Here is a 23,509-nt window from a genome sequence, read left to right as displayed (position 1 = left end):
TGTCGTCCTCCATTTCAGCAGTGCAGACAGCTGCTGCAGCCTGCAAATCTGTCTGTACCATTGGTTTGCAGCCTGTTTTGTTTATGTATGTATCTGTCTTAGAGTTTGGCTAGAAGATTGATACCGTGTCAGTGCATTGCTGCAAATATGAAGCTAAAGCCAGAAGACTTTTGGCCTAGCTTAGCATAAAGGCTGCAAACAGATGGAAGAGCTAGCCTGGCTCTGTCGAGAGGTAGAAAAAAAATCCACCAACCACCACCTCCAAAGCTCACTCATTAATTTTTATGTCATGTTTCATTTGTATAAGTTTAGAAACAGGGTTTTACAGGGCTTATGTGCCGGACGTTTTTTTGTTGTGTGTCCTTGAGCCTCTGCTACCAGCCTCATGGTGATGACTAAAGTCTGGGAAGTTGCTGCATTCAGGCAAGAGTTGTGTAATTACGACTTGAAAGTTGTGGTTTAATACTTTCATTTGCTTTCTTTTTGAGAGTTAGATTAGAAGATTGCTAGCAAAACAAGATATAAAGTGTTCATTATTGAACTTTAGATATTCTAATATGTATATTTTGTTACCTTTGGACAGAGCCAGGCTAGCTGGGTCCCCCCTGCCCCCGGCTGGAACTGCTGGTTTAGACCACAACATGCACATCAGCTTTGCTGTCATCACGTCTCCATCCATATATTGCAAACGTGAACTTTGACATTATGTTGCAACAGTATCTCAGTGAGAAGTTGCTGTCCAGAAGTGAGCCATCAAACCTCAGATAGAAGGATCAGTGTTCTTCACACCACCTCCTAAGGTTGATCGTGTTTCATTATGCTTCACCTCATGGACTTCCTGTGATGTGCAGCCAGCAGCCACTGGAGATCCCCCTGACTTGACAGACGGTTTATCAGTGGGACATCTTCAGTTTAAATAAAACTGAGGTGTGAAAACTTTATCTCAGGCAAATTATTTTTCAGTGTTTGGCTACTGAAAACCCTGCTCGCTTAATATGAAATTATAGAACTGTTCACAGCAGCCAAATGCAATTTATGATGTATTGGGAAGGTTGTGAAAAACAGAGTTTGCATAAGAAAAATGTCAAAGTTTGCCGAGGACAAGTCTCTCACTGTCATAGTATAATAAGAAAATCAGAGCATATTGAGCATTAGATCTCTGAGCAAACTGTTAAGATATGTAGGAATGCAGTGACTCACTGGCCGCACGGTACGACATGATCACTGCAACATCCGCTGCCTATCTCCCCCTTTCCCCCTCCAAGTGCTGACTGTGTGGGATTTGAGCCTACCTCACGACACAGATAATCTCCTCTGCAGCCTCCACACGCTGTCGAGTGTCCAGCTCATTGTACAACACAGCCGACTGCACATGCATACTGCTTTTCAAGTTCCTGATTCACAAGATGAACTCTTTACTAGCTAATATTTTACTCTGCTGCATCACTACATTTAAAAACGTTCATTTTTTCCCCCTACTGCTTTGGTTCAAACTGAAATATCTCAACAACTATTGGATGAATTTTAATCCGGTCCTTTGGTTTATGACAAAATACCTGCAAAGCTAATGGCAGTCCCATTAGCCTGAGCTGTACTTAAGCTGTGTTTCATGCTAATCAGCAAATATTAGCATTGTCATTGTTAGCATTTAGCTCAAACCACTGCTCTGCCTGCAGTAAGCACATCCTCACATAGCTGCTAGCATGGCTTGTTTAATCCTTATTTGGCTCTAACGTCAATACATTTAAGCAAAAAGACAAAAAGATTACATTTCTTGTCTTTCTTTTACTATTACTTTCAGCACAGTGTTTTGTGCCCAGTCATTTTTGTTCTGCTGAGGATACGCTGCAGGTCATGTGGTTTATAATTTCAAATACACCGTGGTAAATTGGTTTTTCAATGTTTGCTTTCTTTGGATGAGTGCAGATGATAAGCTGCTTGTTCTGCTAATTCCCATAAGTGAACATAAATTCTAATTCTTGTCTATTATCGGGCTCTTACTGATTTCCAGTTCATAATCAGTGGCAGTGTAATCAGGATGGATGAAAATCTCTCTGCTGATTGGTACCAACATGTCTGCACTGACACAGTTCAGCTTTAAGACTGAAGTCGAACTGACTCAAAGCTGTGGAATCTTGCTTTTATTTGGTTAATGAATTGCTAACTTTAGTCTTTTGTTCAAAGGCTCAAGTGATCAACCACAAATATGTTTTTTCAGTCATTTGTCATGTAGAAAACAGTCGTTATGAAGTTTTACCTTTCTGGCACATGCAACAATTTAATCGCATGTCATTCCAGCCTGTTACCGACTGTGTCCTCTGTCAATATTAGCAAACAAAAATGCACCCATTGAAAATCCTAAGATTTTTAGTTCCTATGCATTTACGTTGCCCTTCAAGGCGCGTTGACTAACAGCACTTGGGTCAATATTTAGGCTTCATGTGGCGAAGTAAAAATGTGGAGATGAATGTCAACCTGAGGTTTTGTTCCTGGCTGTTCAAACACGGCTTGTCCTTTCAGTCAGTATTTGTCCTCAAAGCGAGAACGAGAGTCTTGTTTATTCTGCCACGCCACAATGGGCAGACCGGTGAAGGTGGGAGATTGGCCGATAGGGCTCTGATTAGAGCATCACGCGGCTTTGATAAGCGGCGGGCAGAGGGATATCTCCTGCCTGCGGTTCTTAATAGAGGTGTTGAGGGTCAGAGCTCCAGTGTTGTCATGGTGGAGGGCAGCGACACTTGCTGCCACCAAAACGTTGATTGTGACTAAGCTCACGTTGCCATGAGCGAGGTAAGTCTGTGAAACTCCTTCTCGAAGTCAAGAACTTTTACTCTTAGCCAGAGTTTTCCTCGTTGTCTGGACAGTCGGCTTGTTTTTACACATGGTTTCGGTTGTGGAAATTTCTCTCGCCTCTTTGAGAATCCCTCACACATCTCTCCCACCTCGAGGGATTCTCTGTGAAACCATGATATGAATGAGAGCTCTGTAAAAATAAACGGCCGGATAATGTAGCAGCACACATCTGGATAGGATACGTGCACTCAAGGGTTCTGGATCAGTCGTCTAATTAAATATTGGAGGATTGAGATTGAGGACGTGGGGTGATACATGATAACAGAAATGTTGTCTTCTTAATTTTTTCCACGTTTTTGAGATGCACGTTTTTCATTCAGGCACTTTTTCATTGAGCAAGAAAGTGAAAGAAATCTGCTCTGCAACTGTGTTCTTGGTGCTTTGAAGTGCTGAATTGTCATTGAATTTGTTCTGGTAGTCACAGAGGTGAACGTATAGTTTGTTAACCCTTTTGTTGATCTGTCAGGAAAAAGCTGGATGAGGAATTGAACCTTGAGTCAATATTGAATGTGCACCCAGCGCGCTGACTCGTCTCTCCTTTTACTCCGAAGTCTCAGCTTGTCCACAGTTCAGCGCAGGGTTTTCTGCTTCTGCCGCCTGTGTGTGGCATGTAAAAACAGGTCAGAGTAAAACGCTGCACGGCCTCGTGGGTCATGGGAATCCGTTTTTCACACTTTCTTTGGACATGCCTTCATTCATGAACATCTATCGAGCTGTATGCATGATGAATTCAGGCTCAACTCTTTGAGGTTCCTCTTCACGTTTTCTTTGTGGAAATGTGGTAAAAGTGGAACAAATGAAGCGGCAAAGCTGGTTTACATCATGTGAACAAGTAGCTGCCAGTTCTCGTTCTGTATGTGGTGCATTGATTTAAGATGATGGAAAGAGATTTGATATGATATTATATCATTACAGGATTTTATTTTTAGTTCTTCGTACAGTTTTTTGAGCTTTTTGAAAAGTCATGCTAGTGGGATTTTCGTAGCCTCCTTTTGGATACATGGTCGCTACCTTTTTAGAAAATCCTGACCTCACCTGCACGCTGTTATTGACTGGGGGCCACACACCCACTGCCCAAAGCCCAGAAATGACCCAACCACAGCAAAATAAGAAAATACAGGCAGGTTCTCTGCAGATGAACACACCGCCACACATGTCTCGTGGGTCATGAGTGAGAGACTCATACAAAAGTAATCCTACTTTTGTATGAGTCTCTGCATTGTTTTTAAGGAAAGTCCTGCATAGCGTACATATATATAAATACAAAAAGTGTTATTTGCTACTGAAAACATCAAAGGAAAAAGTAGTCATTCTGCAGAAAAAGGGCCCCTTTCAGTGATAATGTGATTGTTAATGCTGATGCATGATTGCATAAACACAATACATAAAATGCATTGTGACAAGAGGGTCACAAGCCAAAAAATGTTATGAATCTTTAACAATGCTTTGGATTTTATAAGATTATTAAGTGTTTCTTTATTCAAAATCTTCATCTGAAAAGTTACCAATAACTATATTTGTCAGATACTGTAAATATAGTGGAATAAAGAGTTCAATATTTCCTTCCGTAATGTAGTGGAGTGCCAGTATAAAGTACTATAAAATGGAAATACTCAAGTACAATCTTAAGGTACGTGTACATTAAATAAGTACTGTGCTTGAGTAAATATCTGCAGTCTCTACTGCTGTAATTTTAAATATATTTTGTTGCATTTGTCTCTTCTCGTATCAGTCTGCTGTGCATAAACTGGAAAAAGTGAGACACGAGGCTAAGCAGGAGCTGCAGGTGGGAGCAGAGTAATCCTATATCTTCAGGTGCTTTCTGTTACTCCCTGCAGAACTGGAAAAAACTTAATATATGATTGACATGTTTGGTGTCCTGAGAACCATTTGTGGGAGCATCACATGACTTGTGGCCCCTGAGTTTTGTCACGGGAAGGGTTCGCCGCAGGATGTGAGGCCTCTGCGCAGTAGTCATGGCAACATTTACTGTGCCGTGAGGCGGCTGCAGCACAATCCTGTTAGCCAGAGTGGATCCATTCGCTGTGTCACTCCAGCTAACCCTTATCACAACATCCCACCGGCAGAGCGTGGCGCAGCAGGACCCAGCATCCTGCTGCAAGAAAATAGATCTCTTATCACCCACATGATCCCTGTCACACCACAGCGTGGAAAAAGAGTAACTGATCAATGCACATGGCTGTTGTTCCCAATTTAAGGCTCATTTTCAGGCAGGCATGCATGAGAGGACTCATATGATGTCCAGACTGTGTATTTGCAGAGCCAGGACTCCCCCTAGTGTTCGTTGAAGTGAACGCAGGTTTTGAGTGCGGTCATAGTGGAAAACTAGTGAAAACATTTACCCAAAAGTCAGTGTGCAGATTAAAGCACCCTTCATGTTAGAGTGTGCTGTTGATGCAAAGCAATGCACAGAGGAAAATTAGTAAAATTAATTTAGTATGGTGACGCGGTCGTTCCAAAAAACATACTCAAAGACAAAAAACAGCTTTGCTGTCTTCTTATAGGGTTGAATTGGCAGAAGCATTTTGGCAGTTTGATGCCTTTGCATGGCGCAGATATTGCAGCATTTCCTGTTTGTATAAAACAGTTTAATATGTTAATTTCTCATACACTAACTGCAAAAACACTTGCTATAGATTACTGTATACTGTCTATTATTATTGTACTTATGGTTTATTATATATTCGATATCTCACTATTTATTTCTTAATCTCTTATTTAGGAATCTATTAATACTGAACACTTTGTATCTCCAGAATTCTGATCAGTTGACTTTTTTCGTGTTTGTTTCTTTAATGTTTTTGTTTATTTGTTGTTGCAGCCAGAGGCCCCTGCCTCACTACACGGGACTTTGCGCCCTGAAGATGAAGATGATGGGGACCTGAACAAAGCCTTGGGCGTCCAGCGCTTCCAGCAGATCCTCAGCCCTGCTGCTGCAGTACCTGATGAACAGCACCACACCTACCATGAGGAGGACATTGAATGTAAGCACATGGTGGTCTCCTTGTTGTTCAGTGCATTTCAACAATCAGCAAGCCAGGGTGTTTATCAGCTGGCACTTTGACCCTTTAAACATGTGTCAAATGTAAAAAAAATAATAATAAAAAACCCTTTAAATCGTTCATCTTCTCCGCAGACCACCGTCACTCCTCTCACCACATCCACCGACCTCTGTCGAAACTGCCCCCCGAGGGACGCAGGAAGAAGAGCAGCAAGAAGAGGAGACGGGATAAGGATCACAAAAGCAGCCATGCTCCCAGCAGCGGCCCCATCGAGGAGGGAGAGGATGAGGAGGAGGAGGAAGAGGAGGAGGGGACGGAGACAACCTCTGCTCCAGCTGAGTCTGAGAGAGTCAAAGATGTGGAGGTAATCATTTGACTGACATTACATCCACCCTCTGATGTGCTGGTCAGGCTGTAGTCTTGCTTGCTTTCATACTTTTTTTTTTTTAGATATTCTTATGTAGTCCAGTTTAGATGAGAATACCTGTTGATTCAGGTGAAGGGGGTCACAGTGACTGTTGAGCTCGGATATGATTTGCATTAAGACGTGGGTGAATGAGCGTTCAGTGCTCTGATACCCAACCTGCTCACTCACTGTTGAAGCGTTACCATATTTTCCTCTATGAATATTTCAGTGTGGTCTCAATCATTCAGCAGTGGGTTTCATGTTTGGTTTTTATTATGCTTCACAAAACAAGACCCGATTTAAACTGATCATTATGTAGCTCAGTACTCTCTAATGCTGCAGAAACTGTAGCGCAGTGTGGTGTGTAGCATTGAAATAAGTTGTTTTGCTTTAATTTAACTGTTCCCACCCCCAGTGTTCCCCTCTCATACATGTGTCTTTTACTCTGTTCATCATTGTTTTAGACTGTGCAGCTTTTATCTGATAGATATCCATTTTTTATTTCATGTTTGTCCACTGTTTTAATGTGGTATCTGAAGTTGTTGGTTTGAATTTCAGGTTGATTTTACTGCTTTTACAGTAAGCAGTGCTCTCACGCTCAGTGTGTCCTCCACAGTTCTTTGTTTCGGATGAAGACCACGAGGCCAGAGAGCGTCCTCACTCAGCCCGTGAGCTGGACATCGTGCCGCAATCTGGGGAGGGAGCAGATTCTGAAGATGCAAGTTCCTCAGAGTGAGTCAAGTCTAGTTCTTGGACTAAAGGTTTATAGTCATGCTTTTACTGCTGTGACGGTTGCATAAAGCATGTTTTTGCCATGTTGCTGAAATGTTCTCGCAGACGTTCTGATTGGGTGAGAGCGCTGAGGCACGCGTTTGATTGGCCAGCGAGGAACACATTGTACGTTACCATGTCTCAGGCATCCAGTGGGCCTGCTGGGCATGATCTGATGGACCCGAGTAATCCGCTCCCAGAGACCCATATTTCAACTGTCACTATAGACGACACAGCACACCTCAGCAGCCCCAGCCTCCTCCTATGACATTTACTTTTCCTCCTCATGAGGGTCCAATCCAGACTGGGATAAAGCTGCGTATACACCTTTTGCTTGTTTTCAGTCAATCGCCGAGCAAGCGAATAACAGAGGATTTGTTCAAGAAAACATCCTGATTTAAAGGGAAAATAATTGAGTTTTACACTCTTGAAATGCTGTCGACAACTGACATTTAAAGGTCGGTGAGTTCATTATGTTTATTGCAAAAGTGCTTTGAAGGATTTGTATTGGCCGAGCATCTTTTCTCGCCGCATCTGTGTGCTTTTTTTTAATAGTTTTTCTGTGCATTTGAATTTTAGCTGAGCGTTTTGAGTTGCGTACAATACAAGTGATATGCAAATGAGGTAGCATCTAAAGTAATGCATCAAAAGATTATAGCCAGCCAGTGTGTCGAAGCTGTGATAACCAAATCACCAAGTATCAGGAAAAAAAGGAATTAACTATAAAAGGATCACAGCAGAGAAATGTTCATGAATAAATTGGTTAAAAAAAGTCTTCTTTTTTTGTCTGAATGCCTCCAGCTTCACATTTAAAACTGTTCAGCCAACTAAAGAAAAATAACCAAAAAACAACGACTCCTCTGCCACTTGTGGATTTCGGAGCTACAACTCTGTCTTGTTTTTCTGCTTTAATCCAGTAAGCTGACCTCACCTGACGCCCCCAGCCCCACTCCTCAGTCAGTGCCAGCTGAACACATACCACTGGCCCGGGTGTCCTCCGCCAGCCGCAGCTACGACCTGCAGGAGCGCCGGCGCACAGGCAACATGACGGGTGCTGAGCAGGCCAAGTACCAGCGCATCCCTACTGACGAGAGCGAGGCTCAGACGCTGGCCTCCGCAGACCTGGACGGCATCAAGAGTGAGTAGAGATGGATTCTCGCTTCACAGCAGATTTTCTTTTTAACTTGCATGGAGGATTTTAGTTCATCAGGTGGGTAAAAAGGACACAGGTTGACTATTTGAATTAAGTAGATTTTGTAAACTAAAGTTGCTGTGTATCTCTGTCAATGGACCTCGTGACAACTTGTATGTGTAAGGAGTCACTTGATGAGCCCCCAGAGAATTAATCCCCTCAGCTCATCTTAGCATCTTCCAGCTCAGTGTTTTGGTTCTACAGCCTGCAGCTTTACTGTTTTGGTTCCCAGCACCAAAATGGCAGACAGTCACAGTTAGCGAATACAGCAGAGCATTTAGCTAAAGAGCCTTTCCCTCAGGAGTTGGTGGAGACCAAAACTGAGCTAAAAAATTAGTGAATAGTGGACTTGTATGCATCAGGTGAACACAAACACTCATGAATCATAATGTTGCTCCATGGTGGTGCTTTGCCTCAACGTGATCAAAGTTTCTCCAGCATGTGTCGCATACTGATGGTGTTTTTATAAGTGAATCACCTCCGAATTGTCACACAATTAGACAGAAACAGTAATGAAGTCTTGGATTTGTTGATGCTCAAATTCCTCCAAAAACCACCGGACAAGGGCCGGGGGCCACCTCCACTCCCTTCTACACTGCAGTCGGCTCCCCGCTGCCCTGTGACGTTCCCGGCCCCCAGCCCAGCGTGGGGTTGTGTTCAGGGCCGGGGAGATTTACGTCAGGGAGCCGACCCCTCAGCAGAGAGCGGCTCCTTATCAGAGAGTGTGGCGGACAGGCCGGCATTATTAAATTAGCCGTTCCTGCTGTCAGCTGAGGCCCCTGGACTCGGGCCCGAGCCAACATGGTGGCTAATTGTGAAACCTGGACCTCAGTTCACAACCTTTAATCGTTAGTGGAATGAAACAAGGGGAAGAGTTAAGTGGACCTGAAGGCGAAATAAAGAGGCTGTGGATTGAGATATGGGCTTGATATTGTTCAGATATTTGGCCGTTATGGGGTTTAGTGACACAGAGTCGAGCCTCCAACACGCTCATTCTCTGCTTCTTCTTTTATCTGCTTCCCGTTGTCGTAAATCATCCTGGGAAAGTGTCTCTATCTCTGGCTGCCGCTCAACAATAGGAATTATTAGATCACTGTCCCTCCCCTTTTGTCCGACCTGCGAATTAACACCTCTGCTCGCTGATGCATTGTGATAGTTTCAACCCCAGTGGGGTCAGGCGCCGGTCAAGAAGTGGCAACTTTTTCCAAACTTGTCAAAACTTGCACAAGTCGCACGCTGCTGTTTGAGCAGAGGGCACGTAGTCAGACGGCCGTGCCAGCACCAACCACAAATCCCCCTCTTCCTTCAAGAGCTGCATGCCAGTCAGGCCTCATTTTACTCCAGGGTCTGCCCCAAACTTCACATCATGGAGCGACTTGACAACGGACCCTCTCAGTAAGAGCTGGAATTAACAGGATAGCAGCTGAAAATCCAAGTTATTATTAGTTCCTTGAAATTGCAATGACTGCCTGGTGTTTAGATGAGTGGAAACATTGATGAAGAACTGTAAAAGCGTCACTGTTTGTTTCATAGGACATATAAGCTCTGATAAAGGTAAGACAATTGCTTTCCTTGACAGGAATCTCTCTTTTTCTGTACCTGTAAGACTTTGTTATTTTCTTATTGTAAGATTGTTATTTTTCAATGTAACTGTGGTTTTGGGAGGAGTAGTTCAATGCGTATTGCCGCTTTAAACAGTGTATTGAAACGTTTTTAGTCATTTTAGCGTTCTAAATGAGTCCATTGATCTTTGAACTCAATTCCTACTCTGAGTGTCGTGTGGTATCTGTGCCATCCGGCGTCTCTCCACATCCTTTTCACTGCCTATAGTGCTGCCAGCCTGAGTAACTATACCCCCGGCTGAGAGACCACACAAACAAAAGCAAAGTGGCCTGGCTCTTTTGTGATTTGGTTGGCTGAGATTTGAACTTGGGGTGCAAGGTCAGCGTGTGCATGCTGAGGGCTGCAGAAGCACAAAAAAAGGCAAATGTGCTGGCATTTAAGTTCCACTTGCATTGCATGGGTGTCATGTTAATTTAATTATATATGTTTGTTGTGGTTAGAATTAGCATTTGAGGGTGTTTTAAGCTCAAAGTCATTTCCCAGTGGTCGGCCATTCTTGAACACATCTCACCCTGTCTCTTCTTCCCGCCTCTTCTCCTCCACCAGGTCATCGCTTCGAAGATGTTCCTGGCGTGCGCAGACACCTGGTCAGAAAGAGCACCAAGGGACAAGTGGTGCACACTGGCAAGGACCACAAAGAGCCGACCACGCGCAGCCGAAAGCAGGACCGAACCCCGCATGAGGTGAGACATTGCAGGACTCGCCTGTCATCCAACCCCTCTAACATTAAAGCAGGACATGAGTCAATTGAGCTTGTTGTTTCTCAGCCTCACCACTACTGAAATTTATTCTGTTACACATGTACTTTTGTTGTTTAAGAGGTTTTGGTAGATTCATAACTGATATAAAGGACAGGGGTAGACTCTTTTAGTTTTGGGAACATTAAAGACAATCCATGCATGTGTTGTTGTTGATAAAAATCACACTCTTTTTAGATATCTTTTTTTCCATGCATTGGACAGATCATGAATTTTAGAAGTTTGCAACTGCTCCTTTGCAGCAATGACGACAACCATTTTGCAGGTTTTTAAGAAATCTGTCCCTAAGCAATGAAATGTATGAAAATTACAGCTGCAGATTATGGTTTTTAACTCATGAACTCATCCTTAAAGACTATAAAATATCTGAATATTGTGAAGAATTCCCATCGCAATTTCCAAGAGCCTATGTGAAGTCTTAAAATAGCTTGTTTTGTTCAAGCAATAGTCCAAACCCCAAAATATTGAATTCACAATGACATAAAACTTAAGTTGGCACAATTTTGTAGACTGAACTATTAATCAACTATTTGTTTCGGCAATATTAAAAACCCAGAAACCTGACTGGCTGTTTTCTGATCCTGCTCATGATATCTTTACCTTCGGATTGTCTGTTAAGAAATAAAACAGGCCTGTGTTTGCTGCAGTAATATTAATGAAAAACCTGTTATTTACTGTATTTGCTGTTTGAAAAGACTGGCTGGACTTTTGGACAGTTGCAAATTGAGGAAATTTTGGGGGAAAAACTTTCTGATCGTATGTTCTTGTCCCAAAAATGACCCTAAATCGTAGCAAATCCTGCGAGGTGTTTTTCCGTCTTTTTCTCTCTCAGGTGTAGCGCTGCCCCGTCTCTTTTGTGGATGGGACAGGGAGGGAAGGAGACAATTAAAAATGAATGAATGAGTTCTTTCCTTTCACACACGGAAAGGAAAAAAGGAGGGGGGAGAGGAGCTTAGGTAACCAGACACTGGGAGCTCCTGAGAGAGGGAGAGCTATGTTTTATTAACACACACATTCTCATGCGCAGCCCTGAGCCCCCAGCAGCCCGAGTAAACAACAGGTCCCTGTCAGGTGTGTGTGATGAGGGAGTGTTACCTGTAGGTATGTGTGTCAAAGTGAGGGGTCCCGTCCTTTGTGCCGCTGTCGCTTGCATCAGTGTTTGAGACCTTTCCTGCGTCGTCTCGCTCCTCCAGCCGTCATCGGTAGTTCTGTACCGCTCCGCCTCGCGGCTAGAAGGCGTCCTGCTGGACGTGGACTTCAGTCAAATGGCTCAGTACCAGAAGGTGAGGCTGGGTGACCGGCCAGAGTCAGGTTTGATCCGTGTGAGCGTGATTTCACTGGCATGCAGCAGGTGTATTTTGGCACAACGCGATAAGTTCAGGAGAGTGTTTTCCTTCGTGACTGACCAGCATGGTGTTGGATTAATAACTCGTTAACAGATACTTGATGCTGAGAGATGCACAGCAGATTGTGGTCTCTCCTCTGACTTGTTGGTGTTCAGATTTTAAGATGTATTTGGCTGTTTTTCTGTGTTTTTATGCAACTTTTTCTATGTTAAACATCTACTTTACAACAAAAGATTTCTCTTTTGTGTGTTGCGTGAATTTACAGAAATCACGTGGTATCTGGTAAGCATGGAATCTGTCTTCTGATGTTGACATGCAAAGTTTTGCAAAGTTTTAAGTATAAATAAATACAAAGTACTTTGGCTATTGAATAAACATTTGGCACATGGTGAAGGTGCATGCTGTTTTGTGTGGACAGTGTGGATGTTCATTACCGTATCTTACCTACACCTGCACATGCTCCTCTGTGACATTGTTTCCAGGTGTTTGTGGAGCTGAATGAGCTGACTATGGACAAGAACCAGGAGATGCAGTGGAAGGAGACAGCTCGATGGATCAAGTTTGAGGAGGACGTGGAGGAGGAGACCGACCGCTGGGGGAAACCTCATGTGGCCTCGCTGTCTTTCCGCAGTTTGCTGGAGCTTCGAAAGACCATCTCACACGGTAAGAGACACCGGCTTCATTGTGAGAAAGACCTAGAAGTGTGGATGTAGTTTGTAGATTGCTGAACTCGGAATGTGTTTGCCCACAGGTGCAGTGCTGCTGGACCTGGACCAGAAGACCCTGCCCGGCATCGCCCACCAGGTGGTTGAGCAGATGATCATTTCTGACCAGATCAAGGCTGAGGACCGAGCCAACGTCCTGAGAGCCCTGCTGCTGAAACACAGGTGACTTGCAGCACCAGACTGCAACAAGCAAGCAGTGATTTTCCTTTAAGAGGATATCAAGTAGCCTCTCACTGTAAGATTAGGTGAAAAGAGATTCTCTGTGCATCTTCCAGTAATGTGCAATCAAAACGAGGACGACAAAAAAAAGGACTGGAGCACAAGTGAAAGCTGTTTGTGCTATTAAAGGCTGCAATCAGTGCAAGATTATTAAAGGGGTCAGATAACAAATGTGATTTCTGTTGAACAAAACTGTTTTATTTTATCTGACTAATTTTGGTATTTTTCTTGAAAAACACTGCATACTTGCATCTTTAGGCTTCTCATATTTAAGGACGGAAGGAAGGAAAATCACCACTCAATTCAGCATTTAAGGGTATAACATGTGATAGAGAGGTTAAGGGCTAAACAGTCAAACCCTGGCTGCATATGATGGTCATTTTGTACTGTTTGGTGGTAAAAATGTGACTTATTACCCTTTTACTTAGATTGATTTGGGGTATTTTTGCCTTTTGTTCCCTAAGCTTTTAATCATTGCAATGTGCATGTTGGCATAAGACGCCACTGAGGCTTTCACAGCTAGTGCCAGCTCACACTATTAGTTATTGGCAATTAACGTTGGCTTGTATAAGGATGAGCAGCGATTAAACCGTCTTTACTCCCACTGTTGCACACCTCCTGCTACTAGGTGGCTTCATGCCTGGTCACTGCCTCTCTTCCTCCTGCTCACCCTCACTCTGCCTCTCCCTGCCTCCCCTAGTCACCCGAGCGATGAGAAGGAGCACAGTAGCCCTTTTCCCAGGAACATCTCCGCAGCCAGCCTGGGCAGTCTGATAACGCATCACCACAGTGCCAATCACACCCATCAGCCAGAACCATCGGTGACCGACCCACTCATGGGCACCGCCCACGCCACGGGGGAGACCGACACGCGCATCGACATGGAGAAGAATGAGGTACAGGTGAGTCTCGTGCTGAAATGTGTTTTCCAAAAAAGGCTTGTATACTATTTTTCTTCATTACCCTGATTTCCCTGCCTTTATTGCTTTCCATTTTCAGCAGAAGGAGCCGACCTTGGCGCCCGGCATGCATCGATCCAAATCCAAACATGAGCTGAAGCTGCTGGAGAAGATTCCCGAAAATGCTGAGGCCACTGTTGTCCTTGTGGGTGAGTTATCTCCCACTAAGCCCTTAAAAACCACACAAACTTTGCTTAAAATACCTCATTTTCTAATCGTGTGTCGTGGGTGTTGACTTTTATGTGTGGCCATCTTCCAGGCAGCGTGGACTTCCTGGAGCAGCCCACCATGGCGTTCGTGCGGCTGCAGGAGGCGGTGGAGCTGGAGTCCGTCCTCGAGGTCCCCGTGCCAGTCAGGTTTCTCTTCGTTCTGCTGGGACCGCCCACCACCAGCATGGACTATCACCAGATAGGACGCTCCATCTCCACACTCATGTCTGACAAGGTGAGCAAGGGGTTTGCATTGTTTAAATACAAAGCCCCAGATCACATTATTATTATGTTATTGATTGAAATTGTGAATCTGACAAGCAGACCAGCCAAAAAGAGACAAACAGCAATAGTTTAGAAGAGAAACATACGACAGGTGCTCCTTATTGCTTATTTTAGTGGTTAAATTTGTTTGTATCCAAATCGCCATCCAGCAATTCCACGAGGCAGCCTACCTGGCAGACGACAGGCAGGACCTGCTGAACGCCATCAACAGCTTCCTGGACTGCAGCATCGTGCTGCCGCCTTCAGAGATGGGAGGCGATGAGCTGTTGCGCTCGGTCGCTCGCTTTCAGAGGGAGATGCTGCGTAAGCGAGAGGAGCAGGAGGTCAAGCTGTTGGCCAAGGAGCCTAAAAGCCTTGAAGAAAAAGGTGAGCGTCTCCACATAGGTTTCACATCACACACCAGTTGCTGTTATGTGACTTCCTGTCATGCAATTAGTAACTTGCTCTCTCCCGCCACACAGAGGCCCTCCTCACACCCTCGAAAAAGTCAGACGACCCTTTACAGCGCACCGGACGACCCTTCGGTGGGCTGATACGAGACGTGCGGCGCCGTTACCCAAAGTACATCAGTGACTTCAAGGACGCCCTGAACAGTCAGTGCATGGCTGCTGTTATCTTTATCTACTTTGCTGCCCTCTCGCCAGCCATTACATTCGGAGGCCTACTGGGTGAGTTGCACATGGGAAGGCAGGAATAGAGTGAATTCTCATCTTATCATCTCACATGTCAAATCCGTTTCATGTATTGACGACGTTGCTGATCTACTGACAAACCTTTAAACCTCGTCTTGTTCATCACGATGTTAATTTGTCATGCCTGTCTGTTGCTAGGAGAGAAGACGGAAGGTCTGATTGGTGTTTCCGAGCTGATCGTGTCGACAGCAGTGCAGGGTGTGATCTTCTGCTTGCTCGGTGCGCAGCCGCTACTCGTTGTGGGCTTCTCCGGACCCCTGCTGGTCTTTGAAGAAGCCTTTTACAGTGTAAGTGTTGATAAAAAGTAATGTGCTCTAGACAATAACAACAGCCCACAGTTCAACATATTGGGAAATTGGCTTATTCACGTTCTTGCCCAGAGTCAGAGGAGATTAATATCACCCTAGTGTCTGTACCCTCATATACAGTATATGCTTAACATGAAGACTGTAAAAAGGGGGAAACAACTAGCAATTTAAATCGCAATATCCAAATCACAGGAGCTAATTTCACAGATAAATGTGTGGCAACATACCTTGATAAATGAAGCATTGTGTTGCTACAGAGAAGCCAACAAATCATTTTCCAGATGTAGAAAGGAACATGCTTGATTGGAAATTTCAATGCAAAAATGACCATTTCCACTTGAATTGTAACTCATATCTCATATGACAACATCCGTCACCAACTTATTCTGTCTTTTTTTTTTTTTTTTGATCCGTACAAAAACAAGCTGTGGTCTTGCAGCTATTTCTTTGTTGGTAAACTATTCCTTAAATCACTCAAAAATGCAGATGTGTTTTGATCTTGTTTAATAGTTATGTGGCAACATAAGCAAACAACCCCACAACTGTCAGACTTAACTAGATTAATGATTAACATGTTGCTAAGTCCTGATGTAAGTGACGTCACCCTCCTCCACCCACTTTAAACCAGTAAACAAACAAAACATATACAAATCTCTGGTGAAATAGTGTTCCAACCTTCATGCAGATCCATCACTCACTGTAAGAAAACAGATTTTTAAGGCCTTTAATGCCAGTTTTTACTGCTGTGAACATTTTCGAACAGATAAAGAGTGTCTTTTCGCTCTGTGTCCTCACAGTTCTGCAAAGCGAATGAAATGGAGTACCTGACGGGCCGCGTCTGGATCGGGTTCTGGCTCATCATCATCGTGATCATCACGGTGGCCTTCGAGGGGAGCTTCCTGGTCCGCTTCGTCTCCCGCTTCACCCAGGAGATCTTCTCTTTCCTCATCTCCCTCATCTTCATCTGCGAGACCTTCATCAAGCTTGGCAGGGTACACCTGAGACTTGAAATAACAACTCCTGATTACAAAAAGTTTTTGTTGGCACGCAGCGGGTTCACGTCCCGACACTAAACCGAACAGACTAATCTTTGGACAGCAGTCAAACCTTGGGGTCGAAATGAGTATGTTTTTGTTGCAAGTGCACCTGAAATCTTTAGAGATTGATTGGCCTTGAAAGTTAAATGGATTAAGAGTTTAACTATTATCCAGGCTTATGATTTTTGGAAGTTTGCTATTTTTAGAGTTTTATGGCAACAACTTGAAAGGCGTTTAGCTACGGGATAATCTTATTTTCCAGAAAAGTGTAGTTGTGATAAACGATAATCCCTCCAAGAAGAGTAATCACACATGTGCTTATTTGTGTGAGTGTGTGTTCTGTAGTGAAATACTGTGCATTATTTTGAACCCTCTTGTGTCGTCGGGCAGATTTTCAAGGAGCACCCGCTGAAACGTTGCTCCCTGGACAACAGCACAGGAGGGGACACCTCGACAGAAAACATCACACTCATGCTGAGCAACAGCACCCAGCCCGTGACGGTGTCGGTCCGAGGCGAGCCCAACACCGCGCTGCTCTCTCTGGTTCTCATGGCCGGAACATTTTTCATCGCTTTCTACCTGCGCAAGTTCAAGAACAGTGCATTCTTCCCCGGAAGGGTGAGGAGCTAAATTCATTCAAACATCTGTCCTGCATCTGTCCTAACCCCAAACATCTTACTCCAGATATTTGTGCCACTACAACACGCAGTCTAAAATGATTGATTATTCTTGGATGTGGTATATGAAGCTGCCAGTTCTGCTCAAACTCACATCTTGTGGGGTTCAGTTTCGCAGGATTATTGGAGATTTCGGTGTGCCAATTGCAATCCTCATCATGGTCCTGGTGGATTACTGCATAAATGACACATACACACAGGTGAGACTCAAATGCTACCACTCAGTCTCATGTAAACAGTTGAGCTTTGGCTTCATGTTTGCCAAAGATTCCCAAAACAAACACCATCATCTCATTCCCGTCATCATCTTTCTGTCCAGAAACTGAGTGTTCCTCGAGGTTTCTCTGTGACGAGTCCCTCCAAACGTGGCTGGATCATCAGTCCTCTGGGTACAAATGGCGAATTCCCCATCTGGATGATGTTTGCCTGCTGTTTGCCCGCTCTGCTGGTTTTTATCCTGATCTTCATGGAGACTCAGATCACCACGTGAGTTACTCTGCAAATCACATCATATCATCAGAATTATTCCATACTATGACGGTGTATAAATTAGCCAGTCTCTGCTGTACAAGCTGAAAATTACTCATCCAAATCCTGGTGTTTACGTCTGCGTTTCCTCTCGACTTCCTGCAGCCTGATAGTGAGTAAGAAGGAGCGGATGCTGGTGAAGGGTTCTGGTTTCCATCTGGACCTGCTGCTGATCGTGGTGCTGGGCGGCAGCTCGGCTCTGTTCGGCCTGCCGTGGATGGCCGCCGCGACCGTCCGCTCAGTGACCCATGTCAACGCCCTGACCGTCATGAGTAAGGCCGTCGCCCCCGGAGACAAGCCTCGCATCCAGGAGGTGAAGGAGCAGAGGGTGACCGGGCTCCTGGTGGCCATCATGGTTGGTGAGTGTCAAATCTGATTCCTGCTCTCTCCAACTGTTAAAGCCAAAATCTATTGAAAAAAATAACATTTTACCAGTATTTAGCATTTAACTTCCCATGTTTTCCTCTCCCAGGTATGTCCATTGTGATAGGCGACCTGCTGCGTCAGATCCCCCTTGCGGTGCTGTTTGGTATCTTCCTCTACATGGGTGTGATGTCCCTCAATGGCATCCAGCTAACAGAGCGGATGATGCTGCTGCTCATGCCACCAAAGTATCACCCTGACCACACCTACGTGCGCAAGGTAAGACAAGTGTAATAAGTGCAGAAAATATTAACTGAATCAAATAATGACATGATGACTAGAGATGAACAGATAAACATGAATCTGATATGAGAGTGTATGAAAGTGACCCAAACCCAAATAGAATCAGTTGGCAGTGATTAAGAACTGACAGAAACCCAGAATGTTTCACATTTTTTTGTTGGTGAGAGTTTTTCTTAACAACCTTTGTTTGCTCCAGGTCCGTACCCTGCGCATGCATCTGTTCACCTGCATCCAGCTGGTGTGTATTGGGGTTCTGTGGGCTGTCATGTCGACCCAGGCGTCGCTGGCTTTCCCCTTCGTCCTCATCCTCACTGTCCCGGTCAAGATGTTCCTGCTGCGCCGCATCTTCACCGTCAGAGAGATTGCATGCGTAAGTTACCCACAGGAGGGCGCCATATGCTGCATTATACACCTGCACCCCTACCTCTGCTGCAGCAATGTCTAAGGACTGTTTGACATCTAATTAGACAACAGACGATTGTTAAAGGTCATGTTCTTTAAAGTGTGAATTAACAGCAGAGTTAAAGAAAATCTTTCACAAAATCTATCGTTGCAGAAGTATGATTAGTATTTATCTGCACATTTTGCAGAATCTCAGTAGAAAAAGTTGATGGAAATGGCAAAATAAAATAAAAAAAAAAACTCATGACTGATAAGCTGAAAAAGAAGGAGGTGAAGAAGAAGATGGGGAAGAAGAAGGTGTATTGGTAGTTGGTAAACAACTGCTTTTGTTTCTGGATGGCAACATCTACTTCTTCTACTCTGTTTATTACAGCCATGTGAAATGTATTTTATACCGCCACCCTGTGAGGAGACTGCACTTTGTGCAGCCTAGTTTATTTCTATTATCAGCTTACACTGATAATTAGTTGCACATTTGCAGCAATGAATTATGTCCTATACTTTTACAATTTACAGTTTGACGATAAAGATAAAACAGCGATATCAGCATTTTGTGGTTTACTTCACATTGACTTTATTTATTCTTTTCTTTACATGTGCGCAATCTGTTGTCTAGCAGATTTATTTCCAATGCAACTACCATGACTTTGGCATCAAATAAATAAAGAGTTTACTTCTAAGGCATTCTGGGAAATGTAGGAAAATTCTTTAGTAGACTAAACATTAACAATTGACTTGCAACTACACTAATATATCTATGATTCCTCACAGTGAGAGTAACTCTGTCTTTGTCTGCTGTTGTAAAAGAATGTTTTTATGTTAAAGCTTAATGCACGTTCAAAACATTAATTTTGATGCTTCCTCTTCCTCCTCCAGCTGGATGCGGACGACGCAGAGCCGAAGTTTGACGAACGCGACTGTCACGATGAGTACTCTGAGATGCACATGCCTGTGTAACCCCGCAGCGAGCCCTCGTATCACCGCTTAACGCTTCTTAGTGGACACCAAAATCTGTCAACCGCTCTACCGACCAATGAGTCCTTCAAACCTGAAACACTCACCATTTGATGCCACGTCACTGTGCACCGCCGGCCCTCTTCGCTAGCGCTGAGACATGAACGTGCAGTATGTCGGAGGTCTGGTGGCTTGTTGCTGTGGTCAAACTTTTTGAGTTGCTTCGTGTCAGATTGTTGGCAGGCGAGTGAAATCCATCTGAGGAGATCAAACAGAGCTTGTGTTCACTCAGAATATAGTTTTTTTAAAATACATATTTCAGGGGACAAGAGATTCCAAATCGAATGACGTGATATCGAGCTCAAAATGAAATGCGATTACAGTAGCTGATAGATTTGCAAAACTGATTAATTTTTAGCCCTGAAAGGTTGCTCTGATTCACATTGAATATGTGGAGGATATATGGGACTTATTCTTTTATATTAACATGCTGAGTTATTGCTGTTTAAGTTTGTCGCATTTTTTTCATGTTTTAAGCTCACCAAGCGCCTTATGAAGGAAATAAAACAGTATACTGAGAGGTGTTTTTTTTTCCCTCATTCTGTCTTATTTTAGACAGCTGATCACTTTACCCGCCTCCTGATGCTCGTAGCACTTTTTTTAAGACACCAAATCTGAACAATGACTGTATTTTATGTAATTCTCCTTAGCGTCCTCTTTAATCACATGAATATCAGTGTTGCTTAGGTTGCTTCTTCAATGACTACCTGTGATTGATTTTTAGCCTGTCCTTCGCTAATCATACTTTTTTTCTTGTTCTGAAATGCAGCAGTTTAGATGATAGAAGTGGAACTTTGTATGTGCAGTGAATTAAAATCACCAGACAGAGAGGGAGCCTGTGGGAGACCTTGCAGAACTGTGATGATGGCGCACCAAAAAAACCCCCAAAAAAACAGTACATAAAAATGCAATTTCTCATTACACTAATGCCATGACAATGTGTTTGTCATCATAACACATTTTTTAGTAGAACATTAACACAGTGGCATAAGAAATATACTCTAAATGTCTCCACGCACATGTGTAGGGCACTAATGTACTAATGAAGACTTTGTTTTGGGGTCTCACTTGGTGTGGTTGATTAATGGGAATCACTATAATGTAATTTCTTTGTCCAAGTGCCAAATGTCTCGTGTAAATAGTTTTCTAATCAGAACAATAAGCTGCAGTCCAGCCATCTCACATCTCCTAATGTTGTCGTTAGCCGAAATTAACAAAACGTCACAGTATAACATTCCTTGTTTGTTTGGTTTTTTTTTTTTTTTTTGACATTGTCCAATTGTTGAAACATTTCACTCACGCTCATGGGAACTTGGTCGACCAAATTTCCACACAAGCCGTGTAGACAATCTCAATATTCATGCATTACTGAGAGGGAAGGATTTTAAAAATATATGTGTGTATTTTGTTTTGTGTCATGTTGTATCAGTGTGACATGGATTGGTTAAAGCTTTGACTGTGTCAAATAACTAAAATTTTCGGTCATCTGTTACTCTCATCGTGTGTGTTTCAGACACTAGTTTTCCCTCTGAACTGGCCCATCTCAGCCTGACTGTCGTTGTGATCTTGTGCCTGTTTGGTGTCACGACGGTGCACAAAATCTCAAGTGCCTGCGGGACCATGAAATGATCAGCTACAGGTGTCTGTCGTGTTTGTGAGGATGACACACGCGTCGTAGTAGTTTGCACTTTCGAGACACTCATAAATCAAACATCTCTCCGTTATTTATCTGTTGCAATATGAGGCATTATTGCTGTTTTTGAAGATTTGTTTGGAGTCTGTCACAGAACCTTGGATGTGGACATTGAAGGGGATTTTAATGAGAAGTAGGCAGTGGAGTACAGTGTCAGTTTTGTGTTTGCTTTTTGTGCCTGTGGATGGAGTGAACGTAATCTGTGTATGCCAAAGTATCTGTCAAAGTCGTGAAACGCTGATACGATATGTTGTTCCATTTCAAAAGCAATAAATATGTCTGAAAGGCTATTGCTGATGTTCCCTGATGAACATTGATGGTTGAAATATTGATGACAAATAAAAAGTTATTTTCTATTTATCATGGCTGTTGTTCTGTTGTGTCTCCTACATATTTAAGAAAACTCATGAAAATGAAATTTGATAACTGTAATGTGTTTTTGAATGCAAATGTTTCTGTAGAAGAGGTACAAAATGTAATAGATGCAAACTGAAAAAAGCTTGTGGAACTGATGAAATTTCTTACGAAATTCTAAAGTCACCAAAGTTATTCAATGTGTTATTTGAATTGTTTCAATCTTGTTTTGACAATGGCACCATTCCTACACAGTGGCAGAAGTCTGTTATAAAACCTATTCCTAAATCTACTAGAAATGACCCCAAGCTGCCTCTTAGCTACAGCTAATTAGTTGTGTGTATAAGATGTATTCATCAATCTTAAATCACAGGCTGGTAGAACACCTGGAGAGCACAGGTTTACTTGTGGATGAGCAAAACGGGTTTCGAAAATCTAGAGCATGTATTGACCATATATTTGTAGTCAGTTCTCTGATACGAGCAAGAATTAAGGAGAATAGGTCGATCTGGTGTTAATGGAAAGTTTTATTATGCTATCAAGTCCCTTTATCAGGCTCCTGTCGCTAGTGTTCAAGTCAATTAATACAGAACAGGATGGTTTTCCCAACAATACGGTGTGAAACAAGGAGATGTCTTGTCACCAACATTGTTTTCAATTTACGTGAATGATTAAGATGTTCAGATTAAGACCTCTAGCTTGGGAATTAAAGTTGATCATCAGACTGTGGGCATACTATACGCGGATGATGTAGTTCTTTTAGCCGAAAATGAGTATGCTGAACAATGTTGGGGAATGGTGCTGCAAATGGAGACTAGTGATAAATCAAGATAAAACCAAGATAAAACACAAAAAGTACACTTTAGGAGAAAATCATTGGAGAGAAGTCCAGTTATTTTTAACTGGGATCCAGTAGTGCTGTCATATACTGACCAGTATAAATATCTGACACTGGATGAACACATGACATTAAAGGAAGCTGTTAATGTTTTAGTAAGTCAGCAGAGCTTTGGGATCTGTATTGAACAAAGTGAAGCATTGTGGTAATTTAGGATTCCATACTTATACAGAACTATACAATTCATGTGTCTGTCCGCAGTCTGACAATGCTTCTGGTGTTTGGGGCTTCCGGGAACATACATGTTGCAATACAGTGCATCAAAGAGCAATTTCTGGGAGTCCATAAATTTGCTTCTGTCTTGGCCATTACTGGAGATATGGGATGGGAACCTCGAAACATCAGACATAAATGCCAAAAGCTTCGTCTCTGGAATAGACTGGTGAAGACGCCCAACCAGAGAATCACAAAAAAGATATTTAATTGGGGCATCTCCAATCGTCACCCCTGGGCTAATGAGCTAAAATCTTTATTTCATTTGAATAACTCATTATTTATTTTTTCATAATAGGTTATGTTGTGATATTCAGGAGATGAGGAGTAATATGTTCCTTAAGTTTATAGAAAAATGGTCTGTTGACTTTTGGTATAAACCAAAATTACGAACTTATTGTCTTATAAAGGACAGCTACTGTGTGGAACCTTATGTGCAGTATAATTTAAGCAAAACACAGAGATCCCTGTGTGCACAGTTACGCTCATGAACATTACCATTAGCTTTAGAGCAGGCATGTCAAACTCATTCCATAAAGGGCCGTGTGGCTGCAAGTTTTTGTTCCAAGGAGGAGCACACCAGGCAGACCAATCTACATCAAGGGTTCACTTAGTTATCAGCTGAAGACTCAGATCAGCTGATTAATTGATTCCAGCC

At 43.1% G+C, this 23,509-nt stretch overlaps 1 protein-coding gene across 6 annotated transcripts in view; it reads left to right on the top strand.

The window, feature by feature from the left end:
• slc4a2b (solute carrier family 4 member 2b) overlaps positions 1–21,746 on the top strand; it is a 39,442-nt gene extending 17,696 nt beyond the window's left edge. For 2 of the 6 annotated variants that reach the window (XM_041961885.1, XM_041961886.1), the window contains exons 4-25: positions 5,696–5,858; positions 6,011–6,240; positions 6,899–7,014; positions 7,971–8,191; positions 10,415–10,551; positions 11,820–11,909; positions 12,455–12,635; positions 12,724–12,859; positions 13,617–13,818; positions 13,916–14,024; positions 14,135–14,319; positions 14,519–14,735; positions 14,831–15,037; positions 15,200–15,348; positions 16,167–16,361; positions 16,797–17,024; positions 17,194–17,283; positions 17,403–17,569; positions 17,717–17,970; positions 18,084–18,253; positions 18,474–18,647; positions 19,556–21,746. In XM_041961885.1, coding sequence (XP_041817819.1) covers positions 5,696–5,858; positions 6,011–6,240; positions 6,899–7,014; positions 7,971–8,191; positions 10,415–10,551; positions 11,820–11,909; positions 12,455–12,635; positions 12,724–12,859; positions 13,617–13,818; positions 13,916–14,024; positions 14,135–14,319; positions 14,519–14,735; positions 14,831–15,037; positions 15,200–15,348; positions 16,167–16,361; positions 16,797–17,024; positions 17,194–17,283; positions 17,403–17,569; positions 17,717–17,970; positions 18,084–18,253; positions 18,474–18,647; positions 19,556–19,636 — 3,702 coding nt within the window. In that variant the 3' untranslated portion in view covers positions 19,637–21,746. The remainder of the gene's footprint in view (positions 1–5,695; positions 5,859–6,010; positions 6,241–6,898; positions 7,015–7,970; positions 8,192–10,414; positions 10,552–11,819; positions 11,910–12,454; positions 12,636–12,723; positions 12,860–13,616; positions 13,819–13,915; positions 14,025–14,134; positions 14,320–14,518; positions 14,736–14,830; positions 15,038–15,199; positions 15,349–16,166; positions 16,362–16,796; positions 17,025–17,193; positions 17,284–17,402; positions 17,570–17,716; positions 17,971–18,083; positions 18,254–18,473; positions 18,648–19,555) is intronic. The other 4 variants (XM_041961888.1, XM_041961887.1, XM_041961890.1 and 1 more) reach the window with 4 other exon arrangements.
• The last annotated feature ends 1,763 nt before the right edge of the window (positions 21,747–23,509 follow it).

Source organism: Chelmon rostratus, chromosome 20, assembly GCF_017976325.1.
Source record: "Chelmon rostratus isolate fCheRos1 chromosome 20, fCheRos1.pri, whole genome shotgun sequence".
NCBI lineage: Eukaryota > Metazoa > Chordata > Actinopteri > Chaetodontiformes > Chaetodontidae > Chelmon > Chelmon rostratus.
Note: the sequence above shows the minus strand (reverse complement) of the source record. Positions and strands in the feature narration are given on the sequence as shown.